Source organism: Oculina patagonica, chromosome 10 (genome assembly GCF_052425735.1).
Source record: "Oculina patagonica isolate OP01 chromosome 10, crgOcupat, whole genome shotgun sequence".
Lineage (NCBI taxonomy): Eukaryota > Metazoa > Cnidaria > Anthozoa > Scleractinia > Oculinidae > Oculina > Oculina patagonica.
The window spans coordinates 1,318,430-1,344,082 of record NC_135767.1 but is presented as its reverse complement, the minus strand read 5'-3'; the positions used below and the strand labels follow the sequence as shown (position 1 = coordinate 1,344,082).

Genomic DNA, 25,653 nt, shown 5'->3' with positions numbered 1-25,653 from the left:
TATCATATCTCGGGGAAGAGCGCAGTGAAGCAAAACCAAAGCAAATTCGGATAGGATATTTTATTAAAATTGTTTACAATTCCACTATTTACAGTCTGCCTTAGTGCACACATGTTGGCATATTTACAACAGCACATAGAAAATTCTTGACTTCAGAAACTCACTCCCGTCCTTTTACGTTGTTGGGATGTGTTTATTTCTTCTTTTTCTTTCCTCCCTTCTTTCCTCCTTTCTTTCCCTTTTTGTCTCCCTCGTCATCTCCTGCGGCAGCCTTTGCTCGCTTTTTCCCCAACGGCGTCTTGGCGTACCATGTCTGGAAAGAAAGTCAAGTAAATAGTTTAAAGATGGCAAGCTATAGTCAGTCGGCCAGCAAGTGTCTGTCTGTCTGTCTGTCTCAGACGTTTTGTCTGTCTGTCGACTTTAAAGCAATTATTTTCCCCCTTTTAAAAAAGACGTGGTATTACTTTATTTTAAATAGTAAAATATAAAAACCGTATACAGGTTTGCAGACCGCGAAAAGCCAGATAGCGCGAAGAAAAGCGAGTGACTGAAAATAATGGCGAGAACTTGGGGGGGGGGGGGGATCATGCGTTCTTTATTTTTGCCGTTCCTCCCTGCGCTCCAACTAACCGAACGTCTCGAACAGGCTACAACGGCAGATTGATAGCGCAGCGCCTGTTCTCCATAAGAAAGAACGTGACTGCCCCAGACTTAATAACTTCCTGTTTGTACACTAAAACCGCTACAACAGGGGCAAAACCGACCGGATTTTCCAGATTCAAACAAGATATTCATGTTAAGTCATTTCGCGCCTCACCTTGAAAGCTTCCTCCTCCTCTTTGTAAATTGGATCAATGCGAGCCAAAGGTGCCACGAACTCCACTGCTGTCAAGGGTCTCTTTGACAGCTACAGTGCAAATAAAAGTGTTATAAGGTACGCATGAAATATATCGCATTTGTGAACTGTGACAGTAACTTTGACAAGTAATGCATGAAGGATCATCGCAGTTTATATGTACGGTACTTAAGCAGTTGCAAAAAAAAAAAGCCTGAAAAAAAAAATCCGACTGGATAGTGGTGTAGCGCTCTTTACTGAGCTATCAAGCTGATTACATTATTTGTGAGTTTGTAATATACCCGTAGAAGATAAAGATGGAAGTGAATATATGAAATGTTATACATTAGAACTGCGGGTTAAAGATGGGGGGGGGGGACCAAAAAGCTTGGACGGGGAGGCCACCCCAGCCCTACCCCTTACCCATTAATGAAGGACCATTGCAGTTGCGTACGCAACTTTGGCTGATTCCTTAGTATTGCAGTACTGCACATCGTTACTACTTGTGGGACGCGCGGTGGTCTTAATGGTTAGCGCGCTCGGCTCCGAGTCGAAATAATCGGCCCGGGATTCGAGGCCTGGCCGGGGCGCTGCGTTCTGTTCTTTGGCAAGACACTTTACTCTCACAGTGCCTCTCTCCACCCAGGTGTATAAATGGGTACCGGCGAATTTACTGCTGGGGGGTAACCCTGCGATGGACTAGCATCCCATCCAGGGGGGAGCAGCAATACTCCTAGTCGCTTAATGCTACGGAAACCGGCCCCCCCCCCCCCCCCGGGGCAAGATCTCACAGATAAGCTCCGGCTGTATGGGCCACTTAGGCTCGGACAGTTTCAGACTTTACCTACATCGTTACTACGCATAATTTCACACGTAATTAGGTCAAAAACTTTTTTTTTTCTCCCCCAAAAAAAATTTATTTTTTAAAAACAAAACCCACAAATTTTTTCTTATTTTTGGTCATTAGGGCATTGACCTTGTTTCTAAAATGTTAATCTTACGTTACACACCTGCTGAATGCGTCTCTCGGTAAGAATCTGTTGAATGGCTTGTGCCATGTGACCTGGCGTGTAGCCGTCAGTTATTTTGGCCAGCGAACTCGCGTCTAACGCCTCCGTTACACGCCCACCGTACCTTGCGACCAGTGTTTTCCATAGCACTAAAAATCCAAGACAAAATATCAGTGTTTTAAAAGTTTGCTTCCTAAGCTTAGCTGAGCTCTACAAGCATATCCGATAGACCTGTATTGAGTTGGAAATTAGTTTGATCGCAAAAAACAATAGTTGTGGCGAATTAATGCCTTTTATGATTATACAGGTCTTTACTACTGTATTGTTCAACATAACACAATTCAGCATGTGTTCCCGCCGTTTTCTGACGCGTGGTACCCAGCTCCGCTGTGATCGGCCTATTTGAATAGAAATCGCGCTCTGAGTGGTCGGGATTTATAAAACGCTCTTTAAACAAAAAAGCTTCTTGGTTTTAGAGAGAAATATGGTGGTTAGTTTCGATTAGTTTTAAGACTATCGTTCGATTTATGGTTTTAAAAAGAAATGTAGTATACTTACAGAATCTAGAGGCATAGTCAGGTCTTGGTAGAAGTAGAATTTTCTGGTACAAGCTACAGAATGGTTTAATCTCACCATCTTGGTTCAGTCAAGGAACACAACAGCAAGACACAGAACGAAGCATTTCTATTTCTTAATTAAAATTTAATTATTAAATTGCTATATTTGTTTCAGTTAAATAGTTCAAAGGATACCGAAAGGCATTCGAGAAGTTCCCACGATAAGCACTCGATCTTCAGGTTTAAGAGTTTTCAGAATCTTCGGGAGATCCTTTTTCAGTCTCTTGGGGTCAGTCTACAAACAGGAAAAATAACATGAATAAAAAATAAATTTTTGACAAAGTGGAAAGTAACAAGATACGTGCGAATTTCGCGTGGAAGCACCACCGATTTCTGTTTGAACAACCATTCGAGACAAGATATTGAAAATAAACACAATTATACGAGTTACCTTGTCCGTTTTGGGAACTTTTTTAACAAAGGTTCTCTCCGCATCTCCAATGTATACGACTGAGGGCTGAAGCTGACGGGCCACCTACACGGTAAAACAGAAAAAGGTATGACTATAAACTGGGGCAGGGGTAAATGTGTACTAAATAGGTCCTTGGTAGGGTGCAGTTAAGGCCCTCAAACCGTGATCCTGGTAAAGACTAAACGCCGTTCATTTTTCCAGCTTTTGTGACTCTTTTTAAGATAATCCCAACCATTACGCGCTTCTCGTGAAGTGTGCTCTTTTTTCCTTCGTTCATTTTTCACGATGAAATACCCCCATAAGCATGCCTTTTTCAGGGGCACATTCTTGTTTTTACTAAATATTAAAAGGAGTAGCTAACAGTTCATAACAGGACAACATTTTAGTATTGAAAGTGTTAGTTCTTAAAACTTAAAATTTTTACGTGAAATATCACGTAAAAATTTATGTCTATATAATTTATATCTAAACAGCGAGTCTGCACTAACAACGTGAGCATACCTTAAACACCATGTGTAACATCATCTGGAGCCCAGCCTTCCCCGGATACTTTCCCGCGATGTTAGCAGCGGTCAAGTCGAACATGTTGGCCCCAGTCTCCGTACAGATACAATGAACCAACATTTTCTTCCCCACGCCTCGCGGGCCCGCAATGAGAACGGACTTCACTAAAGGCGCCTTCTCGTGTACGGCTTGAGATCCTGGAGAAACAGAAAACATTAAAACAACCTTGTTACTGTTGTAGTCTTGCTACGATAATGGATAGATTTAGCCAAGCCTTAAAGCGGAGCCCAACAGTTGTTTATTTTGTCCTTAATTTAATTCTGAATCTACGCGATGATACCATTCTCAGGGCTTTGAAATTTTTTATTCATGTTCTTTTTTTTTACCGTGAAGAAGCAACAGCAAACGTGCGGACGGACGATCGCGTGAAACCAAACTTTTTCAGCTCCATGGGTTTACCAAATTGCTTTAGGTATGGGGATTCGCTAACGCACGTGGGACTGCCGCTACAACTTTAAGGTCCTTCAACCCGTGCCCGAGCGTGTGAGCGTGTGAGCGCGCGCGCGTGTTTTCGCGTGTGCCTTTCCTTTGATCTGAAACGAGAGTCTAAGCTGAGCGCTAAGAATAGTACGATGCAGCCAATTTCTGTTGTCTTTTTCCAAGAGTTAAGCAAACTTAAAAATTTAAGGCTGATCAAACAACTGAAAACCAATGTGTTATACATTATATTTTATTTTCCAAAAGTACTGACTTGCAAGTTGTATATTTACCTAAGGGTAGTATAGCAAACTCTGTGATGACTCGTCTGACATCAGATATGGACGGCATAGGCTCAATGTTAGCCTGACGGAGAGTGGTACCCAGGTAACTAAAATAAGACAAGCAACAGTGTATAAATATCGGGTTTCACACATTTTCCCTTGTTTTCTTGTACGCGCGCTGTGAGAATGCGCGTGATTGGTCAGTTAAAACTGTCGCGCAAAAGACAACACATTTTATTATTAAAAGCTATGTTAGGATCATGTCTGTTTCTACCTGTATTCTCCAGTGTAATCTCGAAGTCTTAGCTTGGGAGCACGAACTAAAATTCCTTCATGGACCAGTTCTTCATAAAGCGACTCCATAGTTCTAAAAGAAAGAAATAATGATGGAATCAGTGTTGTATCAATTTTTGCTACATCTGTCTAACATAACTACAAATAGAAGGGAAGCTCTGGGATTTCGAAGATGGCGGGGCTAGCGAGAAAAAAGAGACAATAGTGTGTAATATTTTGCGAGAGAAAAGAACACACTGACAGAGGCGGGAAGCACTAAGGAAGGGGCAGGGGTGGGAAGTTCAGACCCTCCTCTCATTCCTCTGCTCCTTTCCAAAAGGAGAGGTTCTAGAGACAGTCGATAACCGACCTCTTGACAAAAAACTAAACTCACCCATACATAAAATGTATGAGAAACATTAAAGATAATTTAGATTTTCAACCGACCTGTCAGCCGTTAAATCCTTCTCCTTCTTCTTTTTCTTTCCTTTCTTTCCACTTTTCTTTCCACTCTTCTTCTTTTTCTAAAGAAATGAGAAACAATTCAAGACTCACACTAACAGAAACCTACCCCACAAGTTAAATTTCAAGTGTTAACCTGCTCAGCTCGTTAACAAACAAAAACTATAAGAGTTCTTGATATTTCAAACTTACCTTCTTGCCGCTTTTCTTTCCACTTTTCTTGCCTTTCTTTCCCTTTTTCCCTCCTTTCTCTCTATCAACAGCCTTTAAAACAAAAACAACCAGAAACGTTACACTACTCTACCAATTTTCACCAACTTTTGTTTTACTTTTGAAGTTTTCTTTTGCCTGCACTAAAGTTTGGCCTACAATGTAGTTCTTCTCCACAGTTGCAATGTCTGTGTTCTTAATATTTAAAGAATTGGCAGTTTCTAGTACAAACCATTTTCAAGTTTTTCAGCTCTTGTCGCATCAGTTCATCAACCTGCTTCCGAATTTCTTCTTCAACTTCAATCCTAAAAAGAGATTCAAAAAGGTTTAGCTGACAATTACATTTCATAAATCGCCTTTTCGTCTGAAGCTGGAATGACATTAACCTAGGCTTTCTGAGTACCTCATTGTTACTTCGCGAAAACGAAATATTTCATATATATACATACGTAAATTAAGTCTCGCAAAAATAAGTAACAATAAGGTAGTTTGACTCCTTTTAAAATTTATATTTCAATTTAGAACAATCAATTTTCAATACAGAAATTCAAATTTAGAAATACACTGTACTTTGGTAACGAATTGACACTTTGAGTAGTAAATTACGTGCGCATGCTGCAAAACTACAATCCTGACAGAGTGAAACAAAGAGCTAGTCCTAAATACCTATAAAGTGTCAAGGTAGAAGCACTCAAATGACAGCCAAAAATCTGTGAAAGACATTAAATTTAAAGAAAATATATCCCACCTCTTAGCCTCCTTGATCAGTTCTGCGTCATGCTTCTGTTCAAAGTTGTTGGTCTCATCTCTGTACTGCCACACATCTGAATTAAACAAGATATTTTGTTTGAATTATGAGTGGTACATGTAGGTAGTTTTAGCCTTTTTGTTTGCCAGCTTTTATCTAACTGGGAGGATTTGTGAGTAGAAAATATACAAGATGAAATTTTTTTCCTGTCATTGACAGAATAATAAGTCGTAATCTACAGTACAATCAAATAGTCTGTCATAGAATTGCTTCAAGTCGCCTTCTATAGCAACCCAAGAAGCCTTGTAAAGCTACACGCAGTGAGTTGCGAAGCGACGATTGCGAGTATGTGACATACCTAAACTGCGTGTTGAAGGACTTTTAGAAAGTCTATAGATCTCTGTCACAGAATGCTCCCCTCCTTTTGGTGGGAAGAACCATTAAGTAAAGTTGTGTGACTAACCATCAAAACTTTATGACAACTGATATGTTTAAATCTCAATCACTTTCCTGAAAGTCACATTCATGGGGTGCAGGGGTAGTGCCGTGGTGACAACACTTGCCTTCCACCAAAGTAAGTGACAAGTGGGTTCGAATCCTGGACCCGTCATCTTATGTAGCACAAGTTTGTTGTTGGTTCTGGTCCTTGCCCCAAGGGGTTTTCTCTGGGTTCTCCAGTTTTTCTCCCACACAAAAAACAACACTCCAAATTCCTATTCAATCTTCAATCCACTTGCACTTTCCAATAAGCTTCTGAAAGCTCTTTTGTGTTCGGTGGTAAATAAATTACATTTACATTTTTAACTCACCTTTGTAGGTGGCTGCTGCTTCATTCACAGTTGGCACAAAGTTTGAAACTTGCATTTTTATACCTTCCTCTTCCTCCTAAGAAACAATTCAAAATAAACCATACCGGTAACTTAGCTTTTTAAGTTCCTGTAAAAATAATAATAATAAAAAATAGCTCTGGCTGTTTCAGTTGCAGTTCATCTCACCTCATCTCCTCCCTTTCCTTTCCCTTTTCCTTTCTTTCCTTTTTTATCCTTTTTGTCCTTTTTCTCTTTCTTCTCTTTCTTTCCCTTCTTTCCTTTCTTCTTCTTTCCTCCATCTTCATCCTGTGATAAAATAATCCAAATTAGCATTACAATCCCTGGAATGCCATATAGAACATTATTCTACTTACAACAAATTAATCACCATCGGAAAGGGATGTTAAGCAAATATAACCCCAGGGCTTTTTTTTCCAAATTTTACAATAATGATAAACTACCGTAAAATTCCAAAAATTAGCCTTGGGTGTATTTTATACATTGGACCAGAGAGAGCTGATCACTGCACTATAAAAGCTGTTTTTCTTGTTGTTGTGTCCATAGAAATAGTTACATACACTGCAGTACATAACTGACACCTCCATCCTACCATCACTCCATTATAACAATAATTTTACAGGCATGCTCACATTTAATGAGCTATTTTTAATTAGTTTACCTTTTGTCCCTCTTCCTTCTCCATCTGAAAAGAAATTAATTAGAGAAGATTAACAACTATTTATCACAAAAAAAAAACACATCAAAATCCACTCATCTAAGTTTTAAAATGCACTCTATCCAGTCTTTTCCACTCCATCCCTTTCCTGTCCATAGCTGCTCTATTATTTGCCTATATAATTTTAACATTAACTTGATTATAGTACATTAGTGATATTTTTACATATATTTGTTTATTTGAATTTTCTTTGTGGACTTTAACTCCTTTTGATAATAAGCGTCAGGAATAGAGGAGTTATAGTTAGTCTAAAAATTCATATTACCTCCAAAGGATCTTTCTCTTTAAAAATTGCAGCTGAGCCTCCTTCATCATCATCTGGATAATCAGGAAACTTGCCTGTCTTATCCCTGATGAAAAAAAAATAAACAATTAAATACCAGCTGTATATAATTATTATAAAGGTCCAGAAATACAGGCAACATTTTCTTTCAATTTGTCTCACAACTCATGTCTTCTACCCTGTGTTTTTTTTTCTTTTTAAATGGGCCAAAGTTAAGCCCTACCAGGTGGAGTAGAAGGCATGAGATCAACTTTGTGCAACATGTTGCCACAACTTGCAATTACTATACGGGGGGTTATATGTGCAAACAAAACTTTACAACTTGCAGCAAAAATGTTCCAAGACAAGTTGAGAGAAAATGTTGCTTATATTGCAATACTGGTCCTTACAGAGCACGGGGGGGGAGCCAACAAACGGGAATTAGGACAGAGATGATGATGATGTTCAATGATGATGATGATGAAAATAAATAAGTTCAAAATAGGACTTGAAAAACAGATGTCTGAGTACATGACACTATGATCATGATACCAACCTGCACTCAATGAACCACTGTCTGATCTGATCCTGCATGTTTTCTTTCACGTCAGGTCCTTCAATTTCACGAATCTTCTCTTTTATGGACACAAGTGCCTGTGAAACAGTGATCAGAAATAATAACTCAGTTGAATAAGCATAACTTACCCAGTGATCAAGCTTACAATATAATTGGCTGCTCAAGATCTAGTTCAAGACTTAAGGTCTAATATTCGATAGACTCTGATGAAAACTGGGAACATGCGACTCCTCTGGGAACATGCGCAAATAACATTGCCAAAATAACAAACCAAAACTATAATTGAATTGCTTTCATTGAACTTTTCATTGAATAAATAAGTCTCTGAGTTATACTAAAATAAAAACAATAAGACAGCTGGCTGTCAGTCTGTTGACTTTGATAGTTTACTGGGGGCTTTGCCTCTTGCCAACTATCAGCCGATAGAAACCTGGAGCTAATGCTGTCTAATTGTTAAATAGACAGCACCTGTGTAGCCAATCAGATCTTGTGTTTTGCCAATAGACGACAGCTGGGTTATGCTAATAGAAACCTTGGGCTAGTTGTTAGACAAAATGGAGTCAGGGGCAAGCTTAATACTCTCTTCAACAATATGTACAGGATGTTACCAGGAAATAAAAAAATATCTCTACAGTGACAAAAAGTTAACGAAGTAATAATAACAAATTTTAAACATGGCCTCACCTGTTGATATTCCCTTTCATGTTCCTCCTGTACAACTCTTCTATGCTCCTAGACAAAGAGATAATAATAATAATAATAATAATAATAATAATTATCAATCATTTATTATAAAAGATCACTGAATTTAAGCTGGAAACCTGGGGTGGGTTCAGGTATTCCCTATACTGGACTACAAATAAATTATGATACGGGGATCAGAGCCTCTGCCTGAAAGGGGTACCTTTTTCAGAAAGGAGGTTTATAAGTGGGTGGGGAAAATTTAAAAAAAGTATATTTGAAGGGGCCTTTCAAAATATCTCCAACAGACACACCAAATGGCTGATTCATCGAATATTTTAAGGGGTCACTGAAGTGAAAAATAAGAAACGGGATGCAGTGTTTTTATTGTATCTACCTGTACATAAAAGGGATGCCATTTTGAATTTCTGTCAAAAATAGTACATTAAAGGGGTAAGGGTTTCAATCTTAGGGGGGAGGGGGCAGCTTTCTCATATAAACCTTTGTTATGTAAAAACCCCAGGCCGGAAACTGAAAGCATTATAAGTGTGGTACGTGAGTAGTATAGTTGTGTGGTAGTGAGCCATATATACCTCAGTTTTATTGGCTGAATACATTGGTGTGTCTTTCCAATCCTGTGGATCAGGCGGCGCAGCCTAAAAGAACATTTGACAGCTGTCAATCAGATGTTTACTGCACATTGTTACATGTACGTCATGCTTAAATGTCTGCATTTGTTACAAGAATAGCAGCAAGAATATAAAGAATCTAATCTTCCCTAAAGTTTTATGCCTTTACTGTACAAAACTATTTCCAGAAAGGAGAAAAGTCAGTTAAATTTTATTTTTATCACTACGTGTACATGTGTGTTGAAGTTATATTGATACTTCAAATCACTAAATTGTGCAGCACAATCTGGGTTAAATGAAATCTGACTCCCAGTCAAACTTGTTAATTCCTCCACTTTTAGGGATTAAAACACTTATAATTATATAAATATGAAATGTTTACTTTGACTTTCTTAGTAAAGCTTCTTATTCTCTGAAAGCAACACACATTATTTATGACAAAATTTATGCCTGTAGTGGTAGACTTGAGTAATTATTAATGATAATTGCATATCACCAGTTATGTAGTAAATAAAAAATTCCAAAAACAAAACACAAGTTTGTCACTTACCATTCCAACAAATATCAGTTCCTCTTCTCTCATTTTCTTGGTTTTTCTCCTCTGTGAATAACCCTTCCAAACCTACAACGAAATTAAATACAAGTTTACCAAGAAGACATTACAGTACAGTAGACCATTATTGCGGTTTTCAGTGAAATGCAAACTCTGAAATTCAAAATACAACTAACGATTGCATTTTTCGCTGCCGTCAATCATTATTATGGCGACAGCCAACGAACCATGAAAATCAGAAACAAACAAAATGGATCCAAATCCACCAATCACAACTGACAGACTTGACCTTTTGACCCGATTGAAGTGAGCTTCTGTTTCCCGAGAGGTCCGCTAAGATGATTGACGGCAGCAAAAAGCGTAAACCGTTGGTTGAAGATTGAATTTCAGAGTTCGCATTTCACTGAAAACTGCAATAAGTTTCCGAGTGAAAGCTATCAAAATGTGAGTTGCTGCAACATGTACACTTAGGTTGTCAACTTGAATGCTCTTGTCTATTTTTTAGCTTCATATAATTATTATCACACACTAACCTTTTGAATTTTTGTAGCTGCAATATCAGGATCCATGGTCGGAGCTCCACGTAACTGAGCCTGACGTTCTCTCTCCTCTTGTTGTCTATAAAAGAATTTAAGCAAAAGTGATAATTTCATTTATAACACTCATCTTTGATTAGTTTTACTGTAGGGTGAAAGGGTCAGTATCACAGAGAAAGAGGAAACAGGCACCCCAGGATACCCAGTGCCTGTTTTGAAAAGTACAGTCACATGTTGTTTCTCAAGTTAAATGACAAACCTGATTTCTCTCATGAATTTTGCCCTCAATCTTCCTTGTCTAGCTCTCTCATGAACCTAGAAAAATTCCAAATTTTAAAACGTTTATTAAAATGTTGATAATCACATTGTATAGATAGATTACATTGGCCTGTTGATATCAAAGCAATAGCGCTCTGGTCAAGAGGCTTTTCATGCAGGTCACAAAGACTTGACCGAAACTGGAAATTGCACATGAAGAGCCTCTGGTACTCAGCAGGATAAAGGTAAACATGTAATGATACCACCTCCTGAACAAGTTGTAAATTACATAATAATTTCAAACTTGTTCAGGATGTGGTACATTGTACACTGTGCAGTGACCCATACATAATGGCTACAAAGGCGCTGATTGCAAATCAGGGTGTAATAGAGGCAGCATTAATGAAATATTTTCAGTTATTTCCAAACCCATAACACATTCCTTGTTAATAGGCTTGACCTAAGATGCTTCATACAGTCGAAGCTCTCGTAAGCGGACACCCTCGGGGCGCGAAAAAAGTGTCTGTAACTGGAGCTGGCCGCTTAGGAGAATGGTTCTCGTAAGCGGCCACTAGAGGTGTAGGGGACAGATGGCAGCTTACGGGAGCATGCCCAGCTAACAATACCGGACAGACGTGGATGACGACAACACAAACACTGAAATATGGTACTGTAATTACTGTTAGTAAAATCATTGTGATGAATGGCAATTGTATGGGAGTTAAAACGGGGTTTCAAACAAGGCGGCCATAAGTAGAACTGTCCGCTTACGAGAGTGTCCATTAAGAGAGCTTCGACTGTAGTATAATTCTGTTAACAAACCTGAATAAGTCTGATTGCATCATCAAGTGTCATCTGTATCTCTTCTTTTTGCTAATTGAGAAAAAAATAAAGCTGAAGTTAATACCCAGTTTCCTCAAGTGGTTTACAAAGGGCACAAAATGACTATGCTCACCAGTGTTGTTTCTTGAGGTCCCATTTTTGCCAGGATTCCACCAAGCATCTTTTCCCGTTCTTGCAGCACTTTAGAGTTCTCATACGTAAAGTACTTTGGAATAGGAATTTCTATGTCCTCCTACAGCAAACAAGACAAACACAATTATATTGATCAAGCTGCACTGAGAGAATGGAAACCAAACTGGCTATTAAAGGGGCTACGTCACAGACAACTCAACTGGCAAATTTTTTCAAGTTTGTTGCTCATAATTCGTCTTAATCTTTGTCAGTTGAAACCATCCTTGTTTACTTTCGGGATTTGTCTCTTCGTTGGTGTTTTTCTATCTTGGAAAACTATTATCTTGAGGTTTCCTTCGATTTAAAAGCAATCAGAAAAATGACTTCAAATACTGTGACGTAGCCCCTTTCAGGAGCTCATAACAGTTTTTAGTACATTCCAGCTCTTTTGTACAAACATTTATCAGTTATGTTTTGCTACAAAAATGGTATTAAACAAATGCCCAGTCACTGGCAAACAAATTGTGATTATTTTCTTGACGTCATTTGTAACCATAGCAATGGTATAACCAGTTAAAAACACCCTTAATTTTAGCTTTAAGTGCTTATTACTCAAAAACGAGTCCAGTGACCCCCATTTTTTATTACTGAATAATGATCAGCATGTTAAGATACAACTTTTTGCAAAGTTAAAAAAAATTTTCTGGAGCAGTTTCAGTACATTCCAGCTCTTATATAAGGGGTGTCGAATGGTAAATGCGAGACTTTGCGAGACAACAAGAATGATATCTTTTCTGCGAGCCCAAGACCTTTTTAGCCTTGTAAAAGAAATCGAGACTTCGAGAAGGCGTCAAAGAAAAATTCGAGACGACGATACACCTGAAATTTGGCTAAAATTTTGCAAGACACGCATTTTTTTAAGGACCATTCACCACCCGTTATATACTTTGATGGGTCAATGCTATGTACAAACATTTATCAGTTACGTACTGCTACAAAAATGGTATCAAACAAATACCCAGTCATTGGCAAACAAATTGTGATTATTTTCCTGATGTCACTTGTAACCATAGCAATGGTATAACCAGTTAAAAACACCTTTAATTTTAGCTTTAAATGCTTATTACATAAAAACGAGTCCAGTGACCCCCATTTTTTATTATTGAATAATGATCAGCATGTTAAGATACAACTTTTTGCAAAGTTAAAAAAATTTTCTGGAGCAGTTTCAGAGCCACCTTAAATTTTCGAAAATTTAAGGTGGCTCTGAAACGGCTCCAACTACGTTGAACGTAGCTGGTAACTTACTGGTGTGAGTTTGAGATCTGACAGTACATCATCAAAGTAATGATACTCTGAGAATTCCAAAAGCACCATTTCATTCTTTAGTTCCAAAATCCTGCAGAAAAAATCGTAAAAAAAAACCTTTATTACCCACTGAAGTGATAAATATTTTACAAGTATAACCCATTATTGCATTGACTTTATGAGATTTTCCAAAATTCCCAAAAATGACTGTTAGATGTTACACATGCATGTATTTTTGTCTTTACCAAAAAAATTGCAGCCAAATGGCCCATAACTTCATTGAAGATGAGGCTAGCATTATCCCTTTCACTTTGAGAAAAAGCTTGGGTTGTTTTCCTTGGATTCATACAAAAAGTACACTGTGAGTTAAAAATAAATGTACACAACACTTCAGGCATTTTGTTTGTTGTTTGTTGGTTTTTTTTTCTCCTCTTTAATTTATAGTTTTGCAAGGTCTTTTGGAAGTGTCCACTGAAATGTCAAGGAAAGTATGGTGTATGGTAGGGAAGGTCAAAATATTCTTTGGGATTGAGAGCAAAAATTCATAATACATTTTAGATTTTTAAATTAGATTTTAAATTCAACCAGAGCCTAAAACAATTGAAGATGAATTTTTTTCTACCTTCCCATGATACCATCAAGTAAATGCCGAAGGACTCGTCTCTTCTGGGGATGAACCACCTTAAAAACAACACACAGGTCATTATTTGATAAAAGACAATTCTGTAAAGACATTCTATATCAAAAATAGCTCAGTCTGTAATTTGTGTATGCGACGTACCTGATCGTAACATTCTTCAATCTTTCTAAATATCTGAATATATTTGATGTACATAACAGCAAACATCTGAAAAGCTGCAATGCGGTCCTGTTAAATAAAAAAGTTATAACCAGTTATGTCCCTGCGTTTTACTGCTTGCGCCATAAAACTTTCGACTTTTAAACAATAATGATCAGCGTTAACAGTTATCAAATATAGATATAATAATAAATTATAAAGACCTAAACACCATGGAAAAATGTGGTTGATTTAATTTATACAATAACACTAAAAATGTACTGGAAAATCAGTGCCAAATCATGTGCACATTTGTAAGCTCATTTGCAGTTTTGCACTTGAAGCAGAGGAATGTCTGGCGAATTTTGTCCCAAATGTTTTGCACATTTTGCTGGATTCTGCTTTTAGAAAAGCAGGGTTGGAAACTAAAATTTCGGAGCACTCGCAAACTAGGCGAGTGACCTTCAAATTGCACTCACCCAGTCTCCTCCATTAAAGAAAGGAAAATTTAGCCCCTCTCCCCCCACAAAAAATAAAATATATAACTTAAATTTAAAATCACGTTCAATACCGTAATGATTCGATTTAGCGCCCGGGGCGCTTATTTACTTTTGGCACCTTAAGGGAGGGCGCTTATTCGAGACAGGGCGCTTATTCGGGACAGGGCGCTTATTTAATTTTTTGAGAAACAACCAAATGTATCTAACAACAACAGAAACTGTAACAGTTAGAAATTGTTAAAAGTTCAGTTACTTTTAAAATAATTGTTCATTTTAGCAGTAAATATGTACATGAACTGTACGGTGAACGGTTATGAGTTTATCTAGTTGACGTTAATGACTTCAGTAGGGCCAGTTATCCACAATAGGAGCTAATAGGGGCACTTATTAGAATAGGGGTGCTTATAAGAATAGGGGCGCTAATTAGAATGGGGGCGCTTATTGGAATAGGGGCGCTTATTTACAAAAACACATTTGAAGGGGGGCGCTTATTCGGAAGGGGGCGCTTATTGGAAGGAGGGCGCTAAATCGAATTATTACGGTACTCATCGTGCCAACGTGGTGGTCGATCGCGATACAGACTGCAATCTATTTCTTCAATGAAATTGCCAAAAATAGACCTTACTCCACAATAAAATCATGAGCACGCTTACTTCAAAAGTTGAAATGCAGGGCTGTCACTAATTTTTCAAGTAGGTGGGGAAATGAAAAATGTAGCCGGGGGACAAGATTTTTCTGTTGTAGGTTGTTGAGGAGGGGGGGGGGGGGGGTAGGGTTTAGGAAACAACAAAAATTGTTCCTATTACGAATTTGTTTTTATTCAATTTTTATGCCATGGTAACTTACAACTTTCTCTTTCCCTACACTATTCGACAAGAATCTGACAAGTTTTCGAAAGTTATCGTTTATTATGGGATTTGAAACAGCCTGACTTGTGACTAATGGCGTGACAGAAAAAAGAAGTTGAGGAAGACTGGGAATGAGTGAAAGTAGCTCGTGACCAAGACAAAAAAACATGGCGTCGGGAACGTGTTGGGAACGTCAAACTGGTTTGTTTTTGTTTGTTTTTCTTGAACCAAAACCATTGCTTTGAGAAATTGGCAAGATTTCCGCACAGCCCCCTACATTTATTATGCATACAGTTCTTTGTTTATTGAAAACAATAGCCAGAACATATGAGCCCTGTTTGACTGATTGTGTTTATTGACATGTACAGTATGTTGCCCTATTTCCCGGACACCCCTATTTCCGGACACTTCGACTTAACAATTTCGTATATCGACTATGATTGAGAGAAAGGGAGTATTTTCCTCGTAACGATCGTCCGGAATTAGGGCACCGAATTTGACCAACTCTTTCCGTGATTACAAAGAAGCCAAAGAGATTTAGAAGATAAAACTCCACGACCTACTTACCAGCAGTGGAAGCTACATTGTGGGTAAGTTTCAGCTCGTAAGTGCTGTTTTGAGGTTAGATATTACGGTTAGTGCAAAAAGTGTCCGGTAATAGGGCAACATACTGTAGCTGATTAAACAGCATTAAAACAGGCAAGAGGAGAACACACATAATGTTGCAAGTTTACAGTTAACTGATCGCCGATTTTATTTGTGTGGAAAGTGTTCATAGTTCAACTATGGAAAGTCCATGTGTGACTATTACTGGGCCACATGTGTCTTGTGCAATCTCCTTCATGCATCATTCAGGTCACTTGTCGATTCGAAAGAGAAATGCTGAAGCCTAAACTGTTGTTTCTTCAGTTAAACATAATCTAACCTTAAAGCACAGCCAGAAGATAAGAAGGGATCCAGTTTTATTTGTTTATCCACTTTTGCCCTCCGTTTTTTCGATTGTCGGAGACTGGGTCCGAGTATTGTTAAGATTTTTGATTGACAGATAGTTATGTAATAAGTTGCACGTTGTAGTTATGAAAATCAGTGATGCGAACTCTGTGAAGCGATCAACTCAGTGAAGTGAAGTAGTGAATATAAAATCAGTTTTGTTCACAAGTGACGTGAGTTTTTGTTGGGCAACAATTGGAGGCATTCCCGACAAAAGTGGCACCTCCGACGGGACAGTGTCCTCAAACAAGAGGAAAAGAGCCGAAAAACTACAGTGAATTATAAAACGAAAGATGGATGCTGCGAACCGTGATCTAGCGACGAGATTAACTCAACTTAAAATAACCAGGGACAAAACCGAAGCCATATTAGCGGCTCGAAATAGCAACCGTATCAAGAGACATAAGGAGGCGATACATGCCGTCGTCTCTTCTGTGGAAAAGTCAAAGCGAAAAGTCGAAGAGCTAAAAATTGCCGCTGGGGAAGAAATGGCCGACATTTGCACGTGGTGTGATGGAGTAGAGGCGGATATAGCGGCTGTTGACCAAGATATGGACAACATTTCTACGTGCCTAAGCGAAATCGATCAGGAACAAGTTGATAAAACCAGAAAGGAGCAGTTAGCCTTCGAAAAGGAGCTATTGGAACAGAAAGTCAGATACAACGAGGAGCTAGGAAGACTTCAATCGTCAAACGCAAAGGAAAACACAAGTCACGTGGGAAATCAAGGCACTGCGGCGAAACTACCGAAGCTTGCAATTACGAAGTTCAATGGAACTAACCTCGATTGGACAAGGTTTTGGGGCCAATTTACCGAAGGAATCGACAAGTCTGGCATGGCTGCTATTACAAAATTTTCCTATCTCAAGGAATTTGTTGTGCCTACGGTCAGGAGAAGCATCGACGGCTTGCCCTTCACCGCCGATGGCTATGAGAGGGCAAAGGGCATTTTGTGCGAGCGTTGTGGTAATTCAAGCGAAGTGGAGAAAGCCTACGTGGGAGATATCTTGGATTTGCCGAAGATTAGCGGAAACCAGCCTCGAAAAATACATCAATTTTACGAACGGTTGTTGTATGATGTTCAGTCGCTCGAAACTATGGGAAAATTAAGTGAAGTCAACGGAAATGTAGCCCTCACGATCGATAAATTGTCTGGAATTCGTGGCGATTTGGTTAGGAACGATGAGAACTGGCAAAGTTGGGACTTTCTGCAATTGTGCGAAGCTTTGAAGTCGTGGACTCGCCGAAATCCTGTGGAGTCAAATTCAGCTGACTCGCCAAAACGTGATCGCTCGCCCTCACGTGTTTACAACACGCGACAACAAGAAGCCAAAACACGTGTTTGCGTGTACTGTGAAGATACCTCGCACAGGTGTTCTGACTGCCCGCGCGTAACTACTCTTGATGGGAGGAAGAAAATTCTGGCGGAGAAAAGACTTTGCTTTAACTGTACTGGCCCTAAACATAGGGCGGCCGAATGTACCAGTAAAATGTCATGTTATTTCTGTTCAAGAAGACATCACACTTCTATCTGCATTGATCAAAAACCCAAGGGGGAGAGTGTTATGTCTTCGGTTGATGATGATAAGGTTATTTATCCTGTTGTGGTGGTTAAAGTCGGTGGAATTGAATGTCGTGCGTTGTTAGATTCTGGTGCATCTAGCTGTTATGCCTCTGCCAAGCTGTTGGACCTGCTGGGAAAACGGCCAACAGAGATCAAGCCCAAAAAGGTTGTGATGCTTATGGCTTCTACCACAGCGAAAATGGAGATTTACAAGAGCACTGTTTCGTCTAAGTCTGGGGATTACAGTTTAGAAGTCAATCTCACTAAAGTAAACCGAGGAGAGCTCCTTAGCCTGGAAAATCCCAGATATGAACAGTTGATGAAAACCTACTCTCATTTGAAGGGCGTGGAAATGGACGACATAGACACCAAACCATTACTTCCAGTTCATGTTATTCTAAGCGCTGGGGTGTTCGCTCGAATCAAAACTGACACTCGACCACGGATTGGCAATCAGGGAGAACCTGTGGCTGAACGCACCAAGTTGGGATGGGTCATTCTTTCCCCAGGGGAGGAAATCGATACTACACACATGCTTCTTACACAGACCAGTCAAGTGGATTATGAGGAACTATGCAAATTAGATGTGTTGGGACTTGAGGACACACCACAGCATGACCAAGGTGAAGTGTACATGGAATTTCGAGAACAGTTGTCACGCAATGAAGCGGGATGGTATGAGGCAGCGTTGCCATGGAAGGGCAATCATCCCCCACTCCCTTCTAACAAACAAGGAAGTCTCCGCAGACTAGAGAATTTAAAGCGCAAGCTGGAACGAACAGGGATGGAACAGGCCTACAGTGAGATCATCGAAGAACAGAAAGCTGAAGGTGTAGTGGAAGCAGCTGATCAAGAGCCTCGAGGAGTTGAATTCTACATCCCACATAAACCTGTCATTAGAGAAGAAGCTGCGACAACGAAAGTCCGTGTGGTGTATGATGCATCAGCCAAGGCCCACCCCAATGCTGTATCGTTGAATGATTGTTTGTACCCAGGGCCCCCACTGCAAAACAAATTGTGGAATGTACTGGTTAGGTCACGTACACATCCTGTAGCTGTTGTGGGAGATCTCAAGAAAGCATTTTTGCAAGTACGAATAAAAGAGTCTGACCGTGATGCTCTGCGGTTTCATTGGAAGCAAGGAGAACACTCAGAGATTGAGACATTGCGTTTTACTAGAGCCTTATTTGGCCTAGCACCATCTCCTTTTCTTCTAGGAGGTGTGATCACGTACCACTTGGAAACCTGGGAAGCACGTGAACCACATGCAGTGGCTGAACTACGCAAAAGTCTCTATGTGGACGACTTGATTAGTGGGGGCGTGACAGTGGAAAAGGCAAGGGAGCTGAAGCAGCAGGCTATCGAGATTTTTGAAGATGCAACCTTCACATTACACAAATGGCAGTCAAATGAGCCTAAATTAGAAGAGAACCCTGTCCCACCAGTGGATAAAGAGGGAACCTTTGCAAAGCAGCAACTCGTGAAACCCCATGCAGGAGGATCAGGTCTACTTGGACTGGGATGGGACAAGGAACGTGATGAGATAATTATATCCTTTCCTGAGCGGGAAGCAGACCCAACCAAGAGAGGTGTTCTTCGCAAGCTTGCAAGTATTTATGACCCCCTTGGATTTGTTTCGCCAGTAACTCTGGTGGGGAAGTGTCTGTATCGTGATGTGTGTTGTGAAAAGTTGGCATGGGACGCTGAGTTGACGGGCACTCTGAAACTCAAGTGGCAAAGGTGGGAACAGAGTCTACCCAAACAGATAGCCATTACTCGGGCCCTTGTGGAACACAGGGAGCCCATCCAAGCAATTCAGCTACACGGCTTCGGTGATGCAAGCAGCCATGGCGTAGGTGCAGCAGTGTATGCAGTTGTGAGGCAAGAATCAGGCATCACTCAGCGGCTCGTAACAGCAAAGGCCAGGCTAGCCAAGCAGGGCTTAACAATTCCCCGATTAGAGTTAATCTCAGCTCATATGGTGACAAATTTGTTGATGAATGTGAAGGTTGCCATGGAGGGATTGCCTGTCACGGAACTGAATGGATGGCTAGATAGTACGGTGGCTCTCTTTTGGATAAATGGTGGAGGACAATACAAACAGTTTGTGGAGAATCGGGTACAGAAGATTCGTGCTCAGTCAGAGATTACATGGAGACATGTCCCTACCCAAGAAAACCCGGCTGATCTTGCGAGCAGAGGTGGTAGTGTTGAGTATCGTGAGATGTGGTGGGAGGGCCCAGAGTGGATGGCAGATCGTGAACGTTGGCCACCGGAACAAATTATCCAACCCTCTGCAGGAAGTACAGCTGAAGCCAAAGCTACCAAGGAATTATTTGCGCTTGCTGTGGATGTCACTGACAGGCTGGATGCTGTTCTTGAAAAGTTTGAACTGAACAAAGCTATAAACATTTGTGCATGGATTTCCAGGTTCCTGTACAATTCACGCAATCCTAACCAGAAATTAAGTGGCACACTGACAACTAAAGAGATAAAGAACCAGCATACGTTCTGGGTGAAGAGATCCCAACAGTTTTGTGACTATCAAGATGACCGTCTACAACTAAACCTGCAACCTAACCAGGATGGGATTTTGGAGTGCCGTGGTAAGATACAGGGTGTGTATCCCATATACCTCCCAGACAAACACCTGTACACCCAGAAGTTAGTGCACCATGAACACCTGCGCACTCTCCATGGGGGAGTTGGATTGACAATGACAAGTGTGAGAAGACACCACTGGGTACCACGCCTAAGAAAGCTAGCAAAGCGAACCATCCGAGGATGCCATGGTTGCCAAAAGTTTCAAGCGAGAGCAGCAGCAAACCCACCACCTGGTAACCTCCCAGTAGATCGGACGCAAGGATCTCACCCATTCCAAGTAGTTGGAGTGGATTATGCAGGGCCAATCAAATACAGGAAACATGGGAAAGTGGAAGCTAAAGCATACATTGTGTTGTATGCATGTTCTCTGTGTCGTGCATTGTACTTAGACTTAGTGCCCTCACTGGAAACCCAAGAGTTCATTCTGAGTCTGAAGAAGTTAATTGCAAGGAAGGGAAGACCAGAGAAGATTTATTCTGACAATGGAACGACATTTGTTGGTGCAGCACGGTGGCTGAGAAACGCTATGTATGATGAGAAGTTTAACAAGTTCCTTGCTGAGAATGAAATAATCTGGCAGTTCAACCTCAGCCGCGCCCCATGGTGGGGTGGGCAATTTGAAAGGATGGTCGGTTTAGTAAAAAATGCCTTCTACAAGACCATTGGGTGTGGTTTCCTTTCGTGGGCAGAGTTGGAGGAAGTGCTACTTGATGTGGAGATAACCTTAAATGATAGGCCTCTTAGCTATGTGGAGGATGATGTGGCACTTCCAATCCTCACCCCTAATTCCATGATGTTTCCACAGTGCAACATCTTACCAGACCTGGAACCACATCACGTTGACGATGTGGATCTGCGACGAAGAGCTAAACATCTTAGCAAATGCAAGAACGCACTGTGGAAAAGGTGGTCAAGTGAATACGTCCGTAGCCTGAGAGAGAGGCACAACCTCAAGCATCCAGGGAAGCCCTGTACATTGGCTGTTGGAGACGTAGTGATCCTAAAGTCTGAGGACAAAAACCGGGGAAAGTGGCCTCTTGGCATTGTTCAGGAGCTGTATCCAGGAAGAGACGGAGTGGTAAGAGCTGTGAAGTTGCGATCAGGGAAGAGTTTCCTCGAAAGAGCAGTGCAGCACCTTTATCCACTGGAACTTTCTTCTGACTCAGTTGCCCGTGCACCTTCCAGGGTTCTTAATGCTGATGCAACTGTTTTCCGGCCAAGGAGACAGGCAGCTTTGCGGGCTGAGGAAAGAATCCATCAAATTGCAGAAGCCGAGGAGAATTCAGGATAACTCTGACATTGAGAACTTTAATTTAATATTGACATTGAACCATGAATTGAACTCTCGTTATACAAGGTCCTATTAGTGACTGTCTTAAGTATTTTGCAGTATCCGTTGTTGTTGTTGTTGCCCAGTCTCCTGTATTAAGGACAAGTTACATATCTTTCCTTCGGACCGATATGGGGGGAGAGTGTCGGAGACTGGGTCCGAGTATTGTTAAGATTTTTGATTGACAGATAGTTATGTAATAAGTTGCACGTTGTAGTTATGAAAATCAGTGATGCGAACTCTGTGAAGCGATCAACTCAGTGAAGTGAAGTAGTGAATATAAAATCAGTTTTGTTCACAAGTGACGTGAGTTTTTGTTGGGCAACAATTGGAGGCATTCCCGACACGATGACATTTTCACGCGGAGCCGGAATCTCCGACAACAAGAGAATCCGAATGAAACTTAAAATCACGCGCTTTCAAAGGAAGATGACATTGTTCAATATTTACGCGTTTTCAATCACAGCCTCACATGAAATGTCAATCGCTCTCTTTAAAAGGTGAAAATAATTTGAATTAATAAACTATTGGTTTGTTTTTTATTCACAATTCTGTTGTTTGATGTATTTTTCACTTTCCATGTTTTGGTTTTGTATCAAAGTAGCCGGGGCTCAAACTTGTTGTAGCCGGGGAAAATCCCCGGCCCCCGGCCCTTAGTGACAGCCCTGAAATGCAGTTTTTAATTTGAAATGTCTTCCCAAATTCCTGTAGTTTGCAAGCAAAGTGTCGAAATTGCGCAGAAAAAGAGGTGGGAAATCGGAAAATACCGAACTTGCCGCGCAAATTAAAAATTCAATTGACCGCGATAACTCGAAACCCTGCTAACTCAAACTGTTTTTCATTTCCCTTCAGAGTTCGAGTTACCGGGGTTCTACTGTAGTGTGTTTTATGTCCAGAGGTCTTTCTTTGTACAGGTATGTCCATCATGTAACAATCACCAAAAGGAAGCCTGCCTTTTTTTCTGTTTACGAACTCGAACGCAGCTTTGTTGGAGATTTCAAAATGTTGGTAAGCTATCGGCTTGTGGACAGTGTGGATTATTTTGAAGTGAAAAGTTAAAGTTATGCTTATTTCGAAAAATATATAAACCAGGCGAGTGATCCATGTTGTTTCGCCTCCACTACATATCCGGACACACATCTCAGTTATAAATTGGGTGCGTTGGCCAGCCGAGCCACCGTCCCGTTTATTCAATCTCAACAGATAATACAAGAAATTACAAACTATGAATAGCATTAGAAAACTTAATGCACCAGAGCCGGACACGAAAACCCCTAAAAACCAGCAAGTGGAGAAAACGGGGAACGTGTGCCCCCGACCAAGGCAGTGGCGCAACCCTTGGGGTTTTAGGGTATTCTTATCTAACATACTGTAAACAAATACTTTTCGAAATATATGATCTTTACAGTGATACAATTATAATAGAAGAACTAAATATTTAAACAAAACGAAGCGTAAGCCTGCTTCCACGGATGACAAAGGAAATAAAAATAAAACCAAACATTGACCAAAACGTGGCGAAGGCTGACCGTAGAATGTCTCACCTTCCTAACGGCCACCTATTACAAACTCAAATCCCACTATACATTGCACACCGCAAACCAGCGCCCAACCCTCTGGTCCGTGCCGGCAAAACAGTAATTTATGCTAATCTACGACTATCACAAATTACATTTGTACTCGCCCGACAGTCTTCACACTCGCCTGGGCGAGTGGGCGAGCGCTCATTTCCAACCCTGGAAAAGTGGCAATATCTTCTCACATTTTCCAAAATATTTCTTACATAAGGTTAAATTTTGCATTATTTTCACGGTCTATACTCTCATCAACCATAGCTCTTGACCAATGAGTGTAAAAGAATTCTCTCAGTTGTTGTACATGTATAAAGTATATAGTACATGTAATGCAGCTGACTGCAGTAAATACCTTTTCTGGTTTGGTAGGTTCAGGTGGCAGTTCAATCTCCAACAGGTCAAGTATACCCCCCTGGGACTCCACCCACTGCTTTCCATAATAACTAAATAATCAAAAACAGTTCATTTTGTTAACAAAAGATTAAAATCGAACATAAAGAGATACTACTGGTGCATATTACATTAGTTGGTTTACTTTATGATTGTGTGGTTCCAGAAAATATCCATACTCCCCCCACAGAAGGGATTGGAAATTCGGGGGAAGGAGGGGGGGTCACAAAGACCCAAAACTTTTAAAGCAATGTATGAAGCTAAATTGGAATTTCCAGAGGGGTGGGGGGTCATAGGGCAAATCCCTTCGTGGGTGGTATGGATATTCTCTGTAAACAACACATTATTCTATATTATTCTGACAAAGTAAGTTTATGCAGAAAAATTCAAAAGCATTTTTTTGGATGCATAATATTGTCAGACCTCCCATAAGCTGACACCCCAGGACCAGAACTGAACAAGTGTCCACTTGGCCAGGAGAGGTGCCTGCTTATGGAAGGTAAAAAATGCAGTGCTTGCATGTGACTAGGGCCATGACTAAGTGTCTGTTTACAAGAAATGTCTGTCTACAGGAGGCATCAGTTAGTGGAAGTTTGACTGAATAGCTATGTAGCCACGAGCGTTCAATTTTTTCGTGTTTGCGTTGTAATTAGTTTTTGATTCTCGTCAGTATTTTGTTCGGTTTTTTGGTTTCTTTGTTTAGCGTAGCTCATTATTATGTGTTTCTCTGCAAGTTAGTTTCTCGGCATAGTATTATGTAATCGTTTATTGTTAATTTTCGTAACTTCATTAGCGCTATTGTTTGTTTTCAAATCAGTATAAAATTTTGTATGCTTTGGTTGTAAATTAGTTTTCATTTATCCCGAGTTGCTGTACAGATCTTGTAAGTAATCGTTTTTCCTTGTATTTTCTCGATTCTTGTTCAATTTTTGTATTCCGTATTATAGTTAAGTTTCAAGTTCTAGTTTATTTATTCTACATTTTCTTTGTTTTACATGTATCCAAGTGAATCGCAAGGTTTTACGCAAAGTGTAATTAAAGGCGTATTCAAAACTGTACAAGGAGTGTTTGGTACAAGCTATAGCCCACGACAAATAATTTAGCAAAGAATTCTGCAGCAAAGTTGTAATAACTATAATATGTGGTCCTCAGCAAAAGAGGAGCTGGATTGAATCTCGATATTGAATGGTAATAACCCAATATTTTGGGCTGACAGTGGGCAAGGACAGGTCTGTGGACAGCTGACAGCAGATCAGAATGCAAACTTTAACTTGTTTACAAGCATCTGAGCAAGTTTTTGAGTCTAACAATTCACAGATTCATTATTTAACTTAACGGTTTAACAGATGTAGCCAATATATTAACTTTATCATTCACGATTTTATAGGTTTTCAGTTAAAATATTAAGTTAAATTAGCTGTCCAAAATTGAGAACACTCGATGACAACAACAATCTCGATCTTGGTCAAGATCAGACAGCTGTCTGGAACGTTAAACACCTTTTGCAAAACTCTTTTAGGAATTAGGAAAACATTGTCAGTATTATTAACTTCTTAATAATTCAAGAAGACGTTTCACCTCGATCCAAAAGCGTGTAATCAAGAAATTATAAGTTTCACTATGACCAAAACATAAGCTTAATCAAATTCTTGTGCATTCGCGATCTTCGCGCCAAGATTCCCTTTTTTTTTTGGAAAAATAACACAATGTATCTCACATCTGTGCTCCATAATAACAGTAGAAATTGTTATTGGAATCTCACCTGTGTGACATGATGGAGAGGCTTTAAAGAAATCCCTCACATTTGTAGAAATCTCAGGCAAACTACAAGTGTAAAATGAAACCGTCCTCCTCCATCGCCAAATTTTTTACCGCGCAAGTCACCATGGCAACGATTATCAAACATCTTGCGCATGAGCCTTCTCTATCAAATACCGCTG

The 25,653-nt window shown here is 40.0% G+C and overlaps 2 protein-coding genes across 2 annotated transcripts; one reads left to right on the top strand and one right to left on the bottom strand.

The window, feature by feature from the left end:
- Window positions 1-45: 45 nt before the first annotated feature.
- On the bottom strand, window positions 46-25,600 carry LOC144667145 (dynein regulatory complex protein 11-like). Its single transcript, XM_078528537.1, has 30 exons — window positions 25,476-25,600; window positions 23,676-23,766; window positions 13,917-14,003; window positions 13,758-13,816; window positions 13,136-13,226; window positions 11,829-11,948; window positions 11,696-11,746; window positions 10,875-10,930; window positions 10,613-10,697; window positions 10,077-10,148; window positions 9,491-9,553; window positions 8,901-8,948; window positions 8,196-8,293; window positions 7,643-7,727; window positions 7,321-7,344; window positions 6,828-6,947; window positions 6,642-6,717; window positions 5,833-5,908; window positions 5,317-5,389; window positions 5,067-5,138; window positions 4,860-4,936; window positions 4,414-4,506; window positions 4,149-4,246; window positions 3,376-3,575; window positions 2,854-2,937; window positions 2,598-2,697; window positions 2,404-2,481; window positions 1,846-1,994; window positions 818-907; window positions 46-313 (listed from the first exon to the last, which is right to left on the bottom strand). The coding sequence occupies exons 1-30, from the start codon at window positions 25,484-25,486 to the stop codon at window positions 194-196; spliced, it is 2,547 nt and encodes an 848-aa protein (XP_078384663.1). The 5' UTR covers window positions 25,487-25,600; the 3' UTR covers window positions 46-193.
- LOC144667518 (uncharacterized) lies at window positions 17,536-21,821 on the top strand. The gene is made up of 2 exons (XM_078528945.1): window positions 17,536-19,546; window positions 20,735-21,821. The coding sequence occupies exons 1-2, from the start codon at window positions 17,742-17,744 to the stop codon at window positions 21,708-21,710; spliced, it is 2,781 nt and encodes a 926-aa protein (XP_078385071.1). The 5' UTR covers window positions 17,536-17,741; the 3' UTR covers window positions 21,711-21,821.
- Window positions 25,601-25,653: the final 53 nt, after the last annotated feature.